Raw genomic sequence first — 18,308 nt, 5'->3', positions numbered from 1 at the left:
CTGTTAGCCATTATGTCTGCAAACCTAAAATATAGTCACAGAAGCACAACTTTATTTTTCTCAGATATAAAGCCATTTTTGATTGAATTTATCAATAGCCTATAGGTACGTCTAGTTACAATTTTATGGATGCTATTTTTAATAGTTTTACAGACTAGTAGACCTACAACAAACCAGCCCGCTTACAGACAGGGCCGAAGCTGGCTGGGAACTCACCAAACGTTCCCTGAGTCTAACTGAGATGTAATTTAAAATACAGAAGATTAGTATTAGATTAAATTAGATTCAACTTTATTGTCATTGTGCAGAGACAACGAAATGTAGTTTGCGTCCAACCAGAGGTGCAAAAAAGCAGAAAAGTGCAATGTAATGTACAAAGTATAGACAGGTGATGCAGAGGCAGGACAATAAATATATTGCAGTGTTATAAGAGCAGAATAAATATGGCTATGTAATATGAGCAATGTATGAACAACATGTACAGATATGTGCAATGTAGTAGCAGTGACATTATACTGGTAGTAAGAATAATATAGATATATGCAGTGTATTAACAGAATATATAATAAGAAAAACAGAATAAATATGGATATTCTGTATGAACCATATAGACAGTACAGTATGTACAGCTGTGTGCAGTGTGGTAACATTATAGGAGTAGTAAGAATAAGTGTACAGTATGTGCAGGATGAATAGTATGAAGAGCAGTAGACTATGGCGTGTATATATAGGTGTAATTACAGTATGTACATTTGTAAATAATAAGATTATTAAGGCCACATTTTATATAATGTATTTGAGTTCTGAGTTTAAAGTCAAAATTGTGAGATTAAAGTCAAAATTCTGACTTGAATTCAGAACCGGCGGAAAATAAAATGACTAACACCGCCATCTGCTGGAAGAGCTCCTTCCATTCCAACCCCGCCCACTTCAATGCGTTTTCTCTTTTCTATCCAATCACAGAGAAAGACAGGGTGATGCCTTTAAGAGCAATACATTCGTAAGCTTTGACAACGTTGTCTTAAGTTAGTAGCTTTTCTCTCCAATATGCTGTCTGGTGCCACTCATTTGCTACATTGTAACATCTAACATTAGGCCTACAATATTCTAATATTGCAACAATGTAGATGGGACAAACTGTGGCCACTGGGTTTGGCTCCTGCTCCCTGGTTTTTATGGCTGTGGAGCCACTTCACAGGAGCTGGTAGCTTTTAGCATCACTGTACACACAATGTCATTAGTGAACTCATGTTGCCCGCATATCCACACCTGCTGCGTACCTGCTTTTTCATTCCTTCTGTTGTGTATTGCTTAAATTCTAACATAACATAAATGTGAGTAGGCCTACCACACATTTTCTTTCCATGTAGGACCTTTTCACACGGAACACATAAAATAGCCTACATAACGTTCCTGGTTAACCTCTGTTGAGATTGTTACATTACGAGGAGTATTTGAACCCAGCACGAGATCTCAGCAACTGTCATGGCGTCTCCCTTGAAGGGGGTTTGGTACTGGAGAAAGTAGCCGCTGTCATTTATCCATTTTCTCCTGTGTGCGGAGCAGCTGACGCCGACTGAAGAGGCTTTTTAGGAGCGGATAGTTACCATGGGGACTGTCCATGCTAAGGTAAACTCCATTTCTCCCTGACAGCGGGCATTTTCTGTGGCTTTTTTTTGACTGTGACCTCCTTGCCCAGTCAGTGCTGAAAGGCTGCAGCCTCCCCAGCGTTTGTACTCGGTGTACCGTTCCACCCAGTCGGACAGAGACCGACAATAAAGACACCTGTCGGGTGAACTTGAGTTTATACAGGTGAACTGTGAATGGCGAAGCGACGTAACTTAGCCTTTAGCTAATTTAAAGGCCCGTAATGCTGCCTGTATGACGTTAGCCAGGGCGGCATTTTCAAACGAAGACCTCATCAGATCATTTTTGACAACTCGTTGTGACGCTTCTCATTGTGGTGATATTTAAGTCTGTTATTTACAGAGAACATTCCAGAAGGTACAGTCGCTATGGTCTCCTATCCCAATATCAATATTATATATTATATTATATTATAACGTGTACACAAGTCAACTCTCCTATCCAGAACGCTCCACGTGCAGTGACTTTCACTGACTGTAGGACATCAGAAACACTCGAGTCCTCTCTTAAAGCCCCACCCATTGACATTCCTGCCCTTTTAAAGGTGCCATACATACTAAAAAAGAAAAAAAAAAATCCTCAATCATATCCTTTGATATGGTTGAACTATCAATTTTGTTTTATATCTGTTTTCACCTGAGCAGATTTTTTTAAATGTACAATTAATTGTTACTAACAGAGTGAAGCCATTGACATGTAACTATTCTAGCACTTTGGTTATTCAAGGTCTTTTTTTAGACTATAACTACAGTGATTCCACAACAAATATTTCAAATGTCTTTAGAAAAGTCAACCTAAAAAATTATTATTGAAAACTATTTCTTATTGCTACTATTTCCCTATTTATTAAACCCCTTATTTATAATTGCTACTATATCCCTTCTATTTGAGACATGACAAAGCTCATGACTCAAAAGCATATATAAATAATCTGTTTAATATTGTAGCCATTAACACTATCCTATGTTATACAGCCAAGTACTGTTGACAGGGTAGGATTTCTTCCGGGGGGGCTGTTCTGTTTCCTTGCATTTAGGTACACATTGTACAGGCGGTGTCTTTTAACAAAGTGCTTATCACTGCTGCAGAGTCTGGATCCTCTCCCGATGCATGGCCGGGACTTGGGCGTCAACCCGGATGACTTCATGGAGCCTCCAGAACCGGAGCAGGAGTCTAAGCAGGAGATCCTCGAAAACAAAGATGTGAGTAGTAGCAGCACCAGCAGTAGTAGTTGTAGTAATCCCAGTACCATAGTAGGTCTTGTAAAATATGAAAAATAGTAGTTAGCAAATGTAGAACAATCTTTCTGGTGATGTGTAACGGTAATGTAATGGGTGGCGCAGTGGATATGACGCATGCCTTTTGGTGTGGGAGATCTGGGTTCAATTCCCACTGCAACACTTAAAGTGTTCATATTATGCTTTTTGGCTTTTTCCCCTTACATTTATTGTGTTGTATATCTTTTTTGTGCATGTTATAGGTTTACAAAGTGAAAAAGCCCAAAGTATTACATCCACATTACTGATAATTATTTATCTAAAATCCTTCGTGTGAAGATATTGTTAAAGCACCAATTGTCAACCCTAGAATATAGCCGCAATATCGAGGTATTTGGTCAAGAACATTGTGACATCTGATTTTCTCCATATTGCCCATATTGGGTAGGGCTACCCATAGTCCAAATGTGATTCATTGTATATGTACAGATTATTATTACTCTGTGTTGCTTTTATTTAGTGATACGTTTATCAAGTGAAATATGTTTGATTGCAGGTGGTGGTCCAACATGTTAACATCCAGGGTCTTGGAAGAACCAAAGAGGATCTGCTCGGCTATGAGATCTCTGAGGTTTTCAACGCCAAAAACCTCATTGATGTATGTATTCATGACTGTACTGCACTTTTACACAGGGGTTCTCAACTGGTCTCCCCCTGTGAGCCACATTTCCCCATGGTTATAAAGAGGCAACCCACTTTTATTTTCTTTTATATAGAATTCAAAACAAGCATATTTATTTTTCAGAAATAGGCTTTGAAAACACACATACGTGATCTTTTATTTAATTTTTTTTTTTAACATAAATACACATATTTACAAAGTGCATTTCAGAGCACATTAATAAGAAACTGAGGAGGAGCTTGCCAACTGCATGGACAAATAAATGAAATATCAAAACTGAAGAAGATAAATAAGGCCACACAATTAGATATTTAACTTCTATGCATATCTCTGCATTTAGAGAACATTAGTAAGGAACTGATGAGGACCATGACAAATCCATGTACCAAAGTGAAATACTGCACTAAATATATATAAAAAAAAAAAAAAGCCCACAAAACAAGATGTTTTCACCTGACCTGTCATTTCTGTTCCTTTTTTTATCCTTAATGTACAAAAATCCACATTTGAAATACTCCGGGTCATATTTTGCCACCTTGCCTCCAAACATCAACACAAAGAGTCCAGTAGATGAGGTTTCCTATGATCAGAGCTGTGTGTCTGTCTCTCTGAAGAGTCCAGTAGATGAGGTTTCCTATGATCAGAGCTGTGTGTCTGTCTCTCTGAAGAGTCCAGTAGATGAGGTTTCCTATGATCAGAGCTGTGTGTCTGTCTCTCTGAAGAGTCCAGTAGATGAGGTTTCCTATGATCAGAGCTGTGTGTCTGTCTCTCTTAAGAGTCCAGTAGATGAGGTTTCCTGGGATCAGAGCTGTGTGTCTGTCTCTCTGAAGAGTCCAGTAGATGAGGTTTCCTATGATCAGAGCTGTGTGTCTGTCTCTCTGAAGAGTCCAGTAGATGATGGGATCAGAGCTGTGTTTCTCTGAAGAGTCCAGTAGATGAGGTTTCCTGGGATCAGAGCTGTGTGTCTGTCTCTCTGAAGAGTCCTGTAGATGAGGTTTCCTGGGATCAGAGCTGTGTGTCTGTCTCTCTGAAGAGTCCTGTAGATGAGGTTTCCTGGGATCAGAGCTGTGTGTCTGTCTCTCTGAAGAGTCCTGTAGATGAGGTTTCCTGGGATCAGAGCTGTGTGTCTGTCTTGGTTCCAGGTGATGAAGAAGTCTCACATCGCCCGACAGAGGCTTCTCCGCCTGGGAGTCTTCAAAGAGGTGGAGGTCCTTATCGATACGTCTGAAGGTAGCACATTCACACCTTCTTTCCAAAAAAAAAAAAAGAGCCACACCACTATAGAATCATTTTTCTATTTACTCAAACCCAAATGTGAAGGAACGTTTTCTGCAATCTGCATTGCTATTTGTACTCATTGTGAATACGCAGGCCACAAGAAGTAATTAGGTATTATTTATTTATATTTTTGACTCACTTTTTACTCACGACATGCTATCCGGCAACAAAGGATTCCATTCGCTATGCTAAGCTAAACTAGTGGCGGCACTGCCGGACTAAGACAATGCATGCACTGAGACAAAAAAATGTGTTTTCCCACCTATCTTAATCTAGAGGAGACGGTGAATAACCCTATTTCAAAAATCGGTGGCGTGTCTCTTTTTAAATATAAATAAATGAACCTAGTCTCAGGGTTTCCGTGGGGTCTTGAAAAGTCTTAAAGTTTACAATTTTAGGCCTTACAAAGTCTAAAATTTGCTCAAATCTTGTGTTCTAGGTCATAAATAATTCTAAAAGGGTCTTAATTTTCCTACGTCCATGTAACTATACCTCTAATGCTCTTTCTTTTTTTGTTGATTCTGTGGCCTTGTAGTTCTTTCTTTCGCTAGTCCAAATATAATTTCTCTGTATCACGACTACAAATGAGAACAGCGTGCAACTTATATTGCAGCCAATCAGCTTTTGTGTTATTGGCGCGAGTCTCTTTCTTCCCGATTGTACCACAGCTATAAAACAGATTTTATTCTTCAGATATGGGAAAGTACAAGTTTAGAGATACTTAGCTTGAAAAAAAAAAAGTTGGGCTTAGTTGTTATGATAAAGGTTTTAAATTTCATTCATAAAGGTCTTTAAAAAGTCTTACATTTGACTTGGTGAAACCTGCAGAAACTCTGAGTCTTTATTTACGGGATTGTTGTGGTGCTGCCGGAGGTTCTGCCGGATGTTCGCCGCTTTCTGCTTTCTTTGTTGGCATACCAAACTCCGGCCCATTCGGGAAACATCCTCCGAGCTAGAGCTGACAATCAAATGATGTTTATCTTTTTTTTTTTTTTAATTCTCATTGCACACTCGACAGCCATTTTAAATCCAGAGCTGGCCTCCCTACATGTTCCACCAAAACGAGTCCCTTCCCGAGGCTATTCTGCGTACCTGCGTCCGGTGCTTAGCGCCGCCCAAGAGGATTATGATTGGTTTATAGAAATGCCAATAAACCAGAGCACGTTTTTCTCCCATTCCGGAATGTACGCGTGGTGTAGCCAGACCTTCCTCGGCAGCACTGTGGAGGAAGGTCTGGCAATGCGGGACTGTTGTGAACAGGTAGTTAAAACTGTCTGTATTTTTGTCACGCATTTGGAAAAATGTCTTGCTCTGAGATGTGACTGCCTGGTGTTTTCCTGTGGGATAACGGCTGGGTGACGTGTATATGCAGAATCAAACCGTCTTCCCCCTGATTGGTTCTCCCTCCCCTCAGGTTCCGATGCTCTGCCCAACGGTTTGGATGTAACTTTTGAGGTGACAGAGGTAAAGAGGCTGACAGGAAGCTACAACACCATGGTTGGCAACAATGAAGGAAGCATGGTGAGAGACAACAGCACTTCCATATCATTCATGTCAGTCATATTTTGCTCTTTATTATGGGCTAGGGATTAGACAGGGGGCATAGCATGGTGAACTTGTTTCTCAAGCACACATGCTAGAGAGATTTTTATACCACGGCCATGGTAAATGCTGTCTGATTGGCTGCCAGGAGTCTGATTAAATTGTCTACTTAGATCACGTGTCAAACTTGAGGCCAGCGGGCCAAATCCAGGCCCCTCGCAAATTTTGATCCGGCCTATCTAGTTGTGCGCCCAACCAAAAAGACAGGGAAACTGTTTGCGAACTGTAATTACGTGACACTTGAAGGAGAATTTGGCAGATTTTATCGACTTTGAGACTCAGGAATTCCCACAGAACTAGAGCGAGAGTTGGATGTGAAACAGCTCGTTGTAAAACATGTAATCATTGTTTTGCCTCAACTCTATGATGGCTGAGGAATTTTTTGGGCTGACTTTTAAGGGCTTTATGTGGACCAAACTGTAAGTGAGAAAACTATATGAAACGTCCAATAATACATTCAAAGATATTTGACTATTTCGATTAAATAAAAGCATGTCAAGAAACTCTACATGTCTGGCCCTTTTATGTGATTCTCATTTCCCAGTGTGGCCCATCGTAGGGCTGTTGGAACGAATACTGAAAGTTGAATATAATTTGAATAGTAAAAAAATCTATACTATTTGAATGCTGAAATTACTATTCAAATGTGAATTTTGTTTTATAAATATGTTGGCTAACGTTAGCTAATCTCCCTCTTCTCGCCTTCGCCTACCCGCATGTGTCACTCATGTCACGTCTTATGAACAATAACTTAGCGGAAGTGAGAAACAAAAGGCATTGTGAGGTCCAAGATAACGTTAAAGGTCCCATGACATGGTACTCTTTGGACGCTTTTATATAGACCTTAGTGGTCCCCTAATACTGTATCTGAAGTCTCTTTTATATAGACCTTAGTGGTCCCCTAATACTGTATCTGAAGTCTCTTTTATATAGACCTTAGTGGTCCCCTAATACTGTATCTGAAGTCTCTTTTATATAGACCTTAGTGGTCCCCTAATACTGTATCTGAAGTCTCTTTTATATAGACCTTAGTGGTCCCCTAATACTGTATCTGAAGTCTCTTTTATATAGACCTTAGTGGTCCCCTAATACTGTATCTGAAGTCTCTTTTATATAGGCCTTAGTGGTCCCCTAATACTGTATCTGTATATATTTATTTATTTATTTATTCATTCATTTACTTTTCATTTCTCCTTTCTTCTGTATGTACCTGCATAAATATGTACATATGTGCGTACGTGTGGCCTACATATTCATCTAATTTCATAAGTGTACAAATAATTTCTGTGTTACTTCAACTTGCAAACTCTATGTGGGACTTGGGGTGGGGGGAAATGTAAAAAAATAAGTCCTTATGTTTGTAGTAACATTTCCTGTGAAAATCAAAAACATTTAAAAAAAACAAAAGGGTAGGTAAATCGTTGAAGAAAAAAAAAAAAAAAAAAAAAAAAAAAAAAAGAGAGACCTAAGTGGCTCTAGTGCTAACAGTATTTGTCTGGTCTTCCAGGTGCTGGGTCTGAAGTTGCCCAACGTGTTCGGTCGAGCTGAGAAACTCACCTTCCAGTTCTCCTACGGGACCAAGGAGACGTCCTATGGCCTGTCCTTCTTCAAGCCCCAGCCCGGACACTTTGAACGCAAGTATGTTAGTGAGCGTTCTGAAAAAGTCTGTCGACAGCGAGTCCGAGAAAGCGTAGCCATCCTCGCTACATAAGAGTAAACGCAGTGCTTTTCAAGATGGCCGATTCTCAAAACTTTAGTTTTCTTAAGATTTTCTGTTTTCTGTTTCAGCCTCACACTCAACATGTACAAAGTCACCGGTCAGTTCCCCTGGAGCTCCTTGAAAGAGACTGACCGAGGCGTATCTGCAGAATTAAATGTAAGAGGCTGTGTGTCTTTATTTTGTCCACTATTCCTTTTTTTTCTTTTTTTTTTTTTTTTTTTTTTTTTACATGCTTTGGCAACACAAATGTCTTAACATATGCTCATCACGCAAATTGAAATGGAAATTTGAGAGAGAGAGGAAGAGTTGGCGAATACACGCACGCTCCAAACTGCAATCAGACCCAACACATTTGTTTGTATGCTTTGAAGAAAAAGTCTCAGACAGCTCAGGCATTTTTGTAGCTGTTGCTTAAGCTTGCCAAAAGTCTTAAATGTTATTAACAAAAGACCTGCCAAGAGCAGATATTGCATCAACCTGCACATATTGTTTATGTTTATAATACTGTACAGTAGGGCTGGGGGGAAACAAAAATCGAAATTCGTATGTATTGATTTCTTTGCGTAGGTTCTTTTTCAAATCAATATTTTTTTACTTTACCAATAATTGACCTAAATATTTTCTGTTTGTACGGTACCTCTGACGGCGACTACATCTTATCTGTTTCCACCAAAACAAAGTGAAAGCAGAAAATGCAGAAAATCCATCTTATGTTCTTTTTTACGAAGGAAATCAATGTCAGACTGACTGAGTGACATGTGATGTGCATTCTTCTTAGAAAACTATTCGTTTTTAGAATTGTCTCATGATATATTGTCTCCAGAAGAGTATTCTTCAACTTTTGTTTTTGGTAAAGAAGGAAAAGAAATTCGCGGGACAAAAGCATATCGTCCCAGCCCTACTGTTGACACACACACACACACAGCTGTTTAACCATGCAGGATTGACACATTATCTGCAAGACCAAATTTTAACTGCTGATTTGACTTAAACTAAGAACCTCTTCAGCTGAAGTTCTCCATCTTCCTGTCCTCCTGCAGTTTCCTCTCGGGATGACCAACCACACGTTGAAGTGGGAGGGTGTGTGGAGGGAGCTGGGCTGCCTGGCACGCAGTGCGTCCTTCGCCGTGCGAGAGGAGAGCGGACACTCCCTGAAATCTGCCCTCTCGGTACAGACTGGAGCCGTTTTTGTAGCTCCTGCTACACTCAAAATGTCTTATTGGTTTTGTTCGATGTAAATTAGTCTCTTCTTAAAAAAACACAACTTTTCTTTTCCATATTTGCCTTTTTGATGGATGTCATTTTCAGGAAATGTTTTATAAAGGCTGTAAAAGCATTTTGTCCAGCGCACCAGTTCAACACAACTCGTGTTTTGTTTGTTTGCAGCACACTCTGTCCATCGATTCGAGGAATTCTGCCATTTTCCCCAGCAGGGGTGCCTTATTCCGGCTCAACCAGGTAAGTGTGCATGCGCGTTCTCTATCGTATCGATACAATATTCCAAATTAGTTTTCTGCACAGAAAGGCTTGTTTTTCAATTTTTAGTAGGAATACTGTGGTGCAGTCACTCATAATGCCTGTTTTTGATTATGGGGACATTCTTTGTTGACATTTTATTACTAGTGACGTTTTTTTTCTAATGTTTATTTACAAGGCTTTATGTGTCAGGATTCCCCTGTATCGGTCTTCGCTGCTAAATTTCGCTGACACAGCACATCAGACACGCTCAAAGACACACCCATCAGGCTTCTCACCCCACACACCAACTGTAAATTAGGCAAGACTGCTTTAAACTTTGACGCTCCTGACCGAAGGAACCGGCTTCAGGATTCTCTCATATTAGAACAACTTGTTTCCATTGGGCCGTTGAAGATGATGAAATGTGTTACGTAGGGACTGCTCTTGTTTTTAATAGCCCTCTTATTAACTACACCAGTGATTCTCACTTGTTTTTGTTGCATTTACTTATTGCAGTTTGGGCATTGTTTTATGATCCGAATATTTATTTGTACTGTCATTTCTCTAAGATTGTTTTTATTTGTGCTGTAATCAGGGCGTCATTGTAAAAGAGAGTTTGATCTCAATGGCCCTCCCTGAATAAATAACGGTTATTAAAATATGTACGGCGGAGAGTCTCTTCACTCAGAGAACCACTGTTACAATGTAACCGAGCGTTACGTGTCACAAACAATGTGCAAATGTAATGTTACACAGTGAAATTACTGCGAGAGGTATTTTAGGTGGTTACTGATTCAATAAATAAACAAATCAATATATTTTAAGAACAGTTGCATTTCTTTTTTTACAGACAGTGGAGACCCCATACAGAACAGTCAGAGCTTTAACAATGCCTGGAAAAAAGAAGTTCAGCTGCCTTTTATGGGCTGGATAGCATCGAAATAAGTCTTAGATGGTACAAAAACTACAATGTGTGTTTCGTCAAGTCAATTTATTTATAGAGCACATTTAAAACCAACCTGAACAAAGTGCTGTACAAATTTATATTTTGTTTATAAAAACAAAGACACAATGAACATCATACAAACAACACACTTCTATACAAATGTCCCTAAACTAAATCAGAAGCCAAAGAATAAAAATGTGTTTTAAGACGAGACTTAAAGATGTCTGCAGTAGAGGACCACAACGGAGAAGGCACGATCGGCCTTTTGTTTTCATCCGAGACTGTGGAATAGCTAAAAGGAACTGATTAGATGATCTTAGGTTCCTGGAGGAGTGATGTAGGGTAAGGAGATCAGCAATATATAAAAGGGGCCAATCTATGTAATGCCTTATTACCTTAAAATCGATTCTATATTTGACCGGTAACCAGTGAAGAGAAGCCAATATCGGGGAGATATGGTACCAGTCAACAATCTAGCAGCCACATTCTGGACAAGCTGCAGGCGTGATCAAGATGATTGGCAAATCCCAGAATACAAGGAATTGCAGTAAAGTCAATACGAGACGAAATAAGAGCACGTGTAACAGTCTCCAAGTCCTTACGACAGAGGAAGGATTTTAGTTTAACAATAGTCCTGAGATGAAAAAAAGCTACATTTGACAACCGAACACATTTGTTTGTCAAATCTTAATGCTGGGTCAAAGACGAAACCTAGATTTCTGGCAAAAGGGCGCACACTTGAGGGTTACATGGCAAAGAAACAGTGGTTCTGAAATTCTCAATTCTTCCTGGCTCATTGTTTATTTCTTTTTTTATTTGTTTGTTTGACAAGGAGAACTCCTTAGCAGTACCAGCGTTAGCTATAAGCTCATTTTCCTTGGACAGGAAACAGAGAATAACATCTCTGTCAGAAGGGAAATGATGTGTTTAAACTAGGGATGCACCAATATCGATGCCATAATCTGATATCGGTCTGATGCCGTGCACATGTACTTATACTTGTAATCTTCAAATTACTCCGATACCACCTCATAGCAGTGTGACATGAAGTTCTCCGTTGAGCAGGTATAGGCAGCGGGAGAGGAGCAAGGCCAGCTGTTTAGAGATTTGTGGCTAATTTCAGAAGTTGTTTTCTCTACCACCAAGGACGTTTGATGTGTTTGCCCTGCAGGAACTGGCTGGCTACACAGGAGGAGACGCCAGCTTCTTGAAAGAGGACTTTGAGCTGCAGCTCAACAGGCGGCTCTTCTGGGACTCAGTAAGTCCCTCCAGACCTGTTTGACGTGACCGGCAACCAATCTTTCAGTTTGTTGTTTTGGTCTTCGGTCTTTTCTCAGACAAAGTAGTTTGCGTTGCAGAACCACCAGTGGGCGATAGAGCAGCACTAAATGACTTGAAGATGAACAGCTCCGTTTCACTGAATACTTTTTTGTGCAAGGTTTGGTGTCTAAAAATGCAACCTGTTGCGTCCTCTCAGGTCTTGTCTGCTTCTCTGTGGGGTGGGATGCTTTGTCCAATCGGAGGACAGCCGTCCTGCATCGCCGACAGGTGCGTCTGATTTATCCAAGAGCTGTCATCTGGCTCTGACACATGAGCCACACCTCAGCATACCACTTCCACACATTCGGGCTCTATTAATGAAGGGATTTCTCTCCAAATATATATAAAACATCCATTCAAAAATCAAAACTTATATTGGCTCCTTAAAGCTATAGTGCGTAGTTTCGGTCTAACGGTACTGATCCACTTTTGCGACACGACTGAAGCGTGGTGTCGCGACGTCCTACATCCATGGTTGATGCTCCACGCCCCTTGACTGGCAGCTGATTGGACGAACGCGTGACGTGGTTCTGGCTTCTCGAGAATTTCAACCGAGTGTCATGGCGGCTGATTGAGAATACGAATACGATCGAAAATAGTTCACCGAAACGTGTCTCTGAAAACATTTTAAGCGAGAAATGGACCGTGCAGTTGCTGAATCCTGTCTTCATTTTAGACCGACAAAGATTTTCGTTTACTTTTACTGGATAGTCGCGTCGCGTTCAACAGATTCATCTGCATAAAGATGAGCATCGGCCAGCTTTTGGATGTGCAGCGTTTTTTTTTTTTTTTTTTTTTCTCAAATGCAGCGCCGCCTTCCCGGGATGCTTTGCGTGCATGTTGAAGTCGCTTGACGTCACCCATAGGACTAGAGTGGAGTGCGGCGCGACAGAAGCGTCTCACGGACAAATGGACAACGAGCATAAGTAATGACAACAAAACGGCGCGTCCACATGATACAAGCCTTCCGTGATCTCGCACTCCTCCACACAGTTGCTAGTAGCCAAGGAGGACACGGAGGATTAAAAATAACATGATGAACTCTTCAGAAGAGGTAGTTATCTTCACTCAAGTTTCTGCGTGCGAAAGTCACCGGACGCCACAATCTTGTGAACATAGTCACACTGAGGAATCCAGAGAGAGCTGTGTGGAGCTGATAGTCTTAATTAGCTTTGGAGCTACTCATTTGGCAACAGCTGGAATGTTAACGGACGTTCATTATTCTCAAAATAGTTACCCACTTCACACAGCTTCGATGAGGAGCAAGGTTATTTTTAAGAAGCTATATGTTTAAACTGACCCATTCGTTTAATGTGTTTTAAGTGCTCTTTTTGCTTGAACTTTGTGCTGTTAAATACTCACTGTTTTTTTTAAATGGCAGATTTGTGAGGTTTATGACAACACTGCACTCTGAGCGGATGGTTCAATGATAGTTGTGGGAATTTTGTCCAGGTTCTACCTCGGAGGTCCCACCAGTGTTCGAGGGTTTGGGATGTACAGCATCGGACCACAGAGCGAAGGTAAAAACTGCTCGGTCCGGCAGTCGTAGAAAACGTGACCAAAGGAAATGTAGAATGTTAGTTGTGGTTAAAAATAATCCAGCTGTTTCTTGAGACTATAGTTAATCCATTATCTATGTCAAAAGGCTTACTGTCCCAGACTATAAAACACACACAAGGAGCTCCTTAATTGCAAAGAGAGAACATTGTATCAGCACTTTAGAAATGCATCAGTGCGGGCATCCTGGTAGTATCTCTTTGCCAGACCTTCCTCCACAGCACTGCGGAGGAGGGTCTGGCTAGTCCACACAGCATTCTGGGATGGGAGAGAAACGTGCTCTGGCTTATTAGCATTTTTATTTTATTTTATTTAAACCAATCACAATTGTCTTGGGCTACACTAAGCGCCAGACGGAGTAAGCAGCAGAGGCGCTGCAGAATAGCCCCAGGAAGGAACTAGTTTTGGTGGAACATGTGTACGTTCAAAAGTAGTTTTAGTCGTGTAACAGAAAACTCCGATTGGACAGATAGGCTAGCTAGCTGTCTGGATTTACCCTGCAGAGATCTGAGGAGCAGTTAACCATAGTCCTCACAAATCCACCGGAGGTTAGAACGCCAACACAAAGGAAGAGGAAGGTAACAGACATCCGGCCAAAAAGAGGGACATCCGGCGGAATTTCCGGTGTCACCGGAGCAATCCCAGAAGTGGAACGTTTTGGATATAGACTAGCGTCCTGGTGACATAGTGGTTAAGACGCATACCTCCCCCCCCCCATATTGTTGGGTAGTTTAATTTATAGTAAAAAATTTTTAACTACAATTTTATAAACTACATGTGGTTTGTGTGCGAAACATCTGAGTGTAAAGTGTAAAGTTACTTTAACAGATGAATGTAGTGGAGTAAAAAGTCCAATATTTATTACTATATTACGGAAATGTAGTGGAGTAGAAGTAGGAAGTGACATGAAAAGAAAAGACTCAAGTAAAGTACAAGTACATCAACATTTGGACTTAAGTACAGTAACTTGAGTAAATGTACTCCGTTACATTCCACCACTGGTACTGTCCCATTGAGCAGTGTAGTCCAGCAGCTTCTGTTGGTTTAACACTCTCTGTGTGTGCTCCAGGTGACTACCTGGGTGGAGAGGCGTACTGGGCCGGGGGTCTGCACCTCTACACCCCACTGCCCTTCAGACCGGGCAAGGGTGGCTTCGGAGACCTTTTCAGGACGCACTTCTTCCTCAACGCCGGCAACCTCTGCAACCTCAACTACGGTGGGTGGGCCGAAAATAGCACTAGATGCATTAGATACCTGCTGGGGCTGCACCATGTGAGAAAAATGTACGATAACCTTGATGAATATCGCGATAATGATATAACTTGCGATAAATATACGGATATTAAAATGCACTCAGTTCTGCATTTCTGCCTCTTTCAGTGTTCTGCTAAAATAAAAAAATAAAAAGATTGCTTGTTGAACTTAAAACGAATAAAAGGAAATAATTTCAAACTTTCTTTTGTTGAACAAATTGAATATTGAATTGAATATAAAATTGGCACCACTAAAAAAAAAAAAAAAAAAAAAAAAAAAAAGATACTTTTCTGTATGGATTTTTTTTCCTCCCACCCCTAGTAACTGTGTGTGCGTGTGTGTTGTGCGTGTGTGTGTGCAGGCGAAGGTCCACGGGCACACCTTCAGAAGCTAGCCGAGTGCATTCGCTGGTCGTACGGAGCCGGCATCGTGCTGCGGCTCGGCAACATTGCCAGACTGGAGCTCAACTACTGTGTGCCCATGGGAGTTCAGAGTGGAGACAGGTAGACTACTATTCACTAACACTCCTACATATTTACATATTCCAGGACAAAGGTAGCCTGACAAGCCAGACCCACATCCAGATGTAGGGTCTGGGAACTCACCATTGACGAGGCTCAATCCGAGGGGCGGGATAAACTGATGTCTTTCAAATGTCCTCTGCACGTAATAGGATAGCACTACAACCAGGCAGAGCAACGAAGAAGGGTTAGAAGAGAAGCTAGTTGATAGATTAAACTTTTGCCGTATCCGGTCGGCAAAACTCCGAACACATCTTCTTTTTTTAAGAATGACTTCAGTGTCGTTCTTTGTTCTTTTCTCAAAGAAAAGCTGAACTCCAAGTCTTCCAGAAGACCTCTGTTCCCAGCAGCAGCAGCCATAAGCCCCGCCCACCGACTCTATACACGATGTGATTGGCCTGACCAGAGTTAGGTTTTTCCAGCTCGCAAGTGAGAGCACCTAGACACCCCCGGCTGCAAATTACATTTGCTGCTGCTGCTAGGGTGCGTCTAGATTTCTAGGCTAGGACAAAGCTTCACTCATGTTGTTTTTACTGACTTTCACAAAATCGACTCGAGCCCCATTCACCCGGGACTAGTATAACCAGGGTACCTCATGTCACCCCTCTTTCTTCATGTATGGGGGTTCAACTCCGACCTGCGGCCCTTTGCTGCATGTCATCCCCCCCCTTTCTCTCCCCTCTTTCATGTCTACAGCTGTCCTATGGAAATAAAGGCCTAAAAAATGCCTTTTCAAAAATAAATACACCGAGCTAAAGGATCGTAGCCCCACCGAGGGGAGAAGTCCCACCACTAACCACCTGTATGCCACAAATTTCTCCGCAGGGTCTCTCCCCGCCGTGCCATGTTATAAACTCAGATGGCTTCTGATTGGCTGTCAGTGTTTCCATCGTTCATCTAATGGCTCTGAAAGTGATCCCGACGATATTGTTCTCCACCATCCACTTGAGTTAGAACGATTTTTCAAACTCTAGCTATATAGTTATCGTTGTAGTTATCATTCTTGGTGTGGACGGCCCTGAACTTCTCCCGACAGCGAACGCGCCCAACTCTCCGACCAACTCTCCGACCAAAACTGTTGGTTCTCTGGTTCCGCGGCCTTCATTTTGGTCTTCTTCTCTTCTTTTTTTTTTCATTAAAATGCTACACACGGCACTGTTGCATATAGGACTTGTTTTAGGATGACAGTAATTCCTCACTTTTCTGTTTGTTCTTTCCTCTCTCCTCTCATAGGATATGTGACGGTGTCCAGTTCGGAGCAGGAATCCGCTTCCTGTGACCTAATGGCTTCCAAAATGAAGAATGTCTTGTCGTTTGTCACCTGTAACTTGTTGTGAAGTGTGCAACACTAGCATGGGCCCTATGTCCCGGGGAAACCCCCCCCCTCCTTTGATATGTCACGGCTTTTGAACAACAAAGTGCCAGCGCTGAGCCATAAAACTACTGGAACGTTTTTACAGTACAAACAGAACGGGCTCGAGTCGAAAGCAACCAGATATAAGATTCCTTTAGCAGCAGATAGTATACGGTGAATCCAATCACGGGGAGTCTTCTCCCAACAGCATGCCAGGGCTTATTCTCTTCAACAGACTATCGAGTTATGGGTTTGTTGTTGACTTTTAAGCCTGCTGTTGCTCTTTCTTTGGTTTGAATTCTCCAGCGCTGGCACCTTGTCCGTGGTAAAGTCATCAACCAGTGATTTCGCCCCACTGTGTTTCCTGTGGTGACACAAAGTCAATTATTCTCCTGAATGTTTTAAGAGATTCTCAGGGCACGTTCCCTGTTTGCCTTTCCAGGATTGCATCTCGTCCAGGAGCACGACTTGTTAAGTAATCTTTGTTTTTGACGGTCAGTTGAACACCACACGCTCTTCTGACCGGATGGGTTCTGTTGAGTTGTACTGTGTGATTGAACGGCCGCGGTAGCAGCGAGGGGAATTAACCGAAAACACAACCGGCGCTTCTGTAATTAAAGCAGCAGCGTTGGAAGGGAATCGACCCCCTCGTGCCAAAGCAGTTTGTTCGACCCTTGTTTGTCGGATGTGAAAAATGCCGGGTTGATTTCTCAAGGTGGGAAACCTCCCCCCCGCCCCAACCCCCCACCTGAGCAACATCCACCACCAGTGCTCTTACCGTTAGTCCTCTTTTTGATGTTATTCACAAAATAAATCACTGCTGCTCCCCTGGTTTCTCTTTGGATCCTTTTTGTGCTTTCTCAAATACCCATTCAACATTCAGGTGGGAAAATGACTGTATGATTTAGTTCTGGATCTGCGCTGTGCTTCATTAGAATAGTTCATGCTTCATGTTCTTGCCTTTTTTTTTTTTAAGTATTTTTATTTATCGTGGCTGTATTTTTTTTATTTTTTTTTTTTATTAATTTTTTTAGCACTTACGCCTTCATTAGGTATATGACATTTTAGATCACGTCCCTTGCATCTGTTACAAAAGCAAAGAACTTTCATTTGTAGACTTTAATGACATTCTCAAAGCAGTTTTGCAACAGCACATGAGCGTTACCATTTTGTGAATAGTTTTATTTTCCTTATTGGATAAAGGGACATCCAATTGGTGAAATAAATATACCTTACAAAAAAATATAAAGAATGATATAAAAGAAAATAAATAAAACAATAAATAAAGAGAAGGGACTATCTCAAATCAAATTAAGAGTTTCAAATAAATATTTCAAGGGCTTTTTTTTTTTTTATCTTTAACCTGTTTCAGTGACTCATTCTTCCAATGGATCAGGGAGGGTTTGGTCTTAAAGTATCTACATTCACTTTCTACTTCTACTCCGCTACATTTCAGAGAGAAATATTGGACTTTTTAATTCCACTACATTCATCTGTTACAGCTTTAGTTACTTTACACATTAAGATTTTTGCACACAAACAAAAGTTCATAAAATACAATGTTTTATTATAAATTAAACTACCCAACAATATACAGGCCTACAAGTATGGCTGATATTGGACCATTAAACACAAAACAGTTTGGATCGTTTCCAGCTTCAATCAATCAAACTTTATAGAGCACTTTTAAACAACAAAAGTCTAAAGGAATAAAAAAAAAAAATCTACATTGAGTACTTTTACTTTTAACAC

At 41.0% G+C, this 18,308-nt stretch overlaps 1 protein-coding gene across 1 annotated transcript; it reads left to right on the top strand.

Moving 5' to 3' along the window:
• Positions 1 to 1,264: 1,264 nt before the first annotated feature.
• samm50l (sorting and assembly machinery component 50 homolog, like) lies at positions 1,265 to 17,388 on the top strand. Its single transcript, XM_028571198.1, has 15 exons — positions 1,265 to 1,629; positions 2,736 to 2,849; positions 3,421 to 3,522; positions 4,689 to 4,776; positions 6,239 to 6,345; positions 7,934 to 8,064; positions 8,215 to 8,302; positions 9,187 to 9,315; positions 9,533 to 9,604; positions 11,722 to 11,808; positions 12,028 to 12,098; positions 13,323 to 13,390; positions 14,497 to 14,643; positions 15,043 to 15,184; positions 16,436 to 17,388. Exons 1-15 carry the CDS (start codon positions 1,609 to 1,611, stop codon positions 16,479 to 16,481), a joined length of 1,413 nt encoding a protein of 470 aa, XP_028426999.1. The 5' UTR covers positions 1,265 to 1,608; the 3' UTR covers positions 16,482 to 17,388.
• The last annotated feature ends 920 nt before the right edge of the window (positions 17,389 to 18,308 follow it).

The sequence above is a fragment of the Perca flavescens genome, chromosome 23 (assembly GCF_004354835.1).
Source record: "Perca flavescens isolate YP-PL-M2 chromosome 23, PFLA_1.0, whole genome shotgun sequence".
Classification (NCBI taxonomy): Eukaryota; Metazoa; Chordata; class Actinopteri; order Perciformes; family Percidae; genus Perca; species Perca flavescens.
This window is presented reverse-complemented; position numbering and strand designations above follow the sequence as displayed.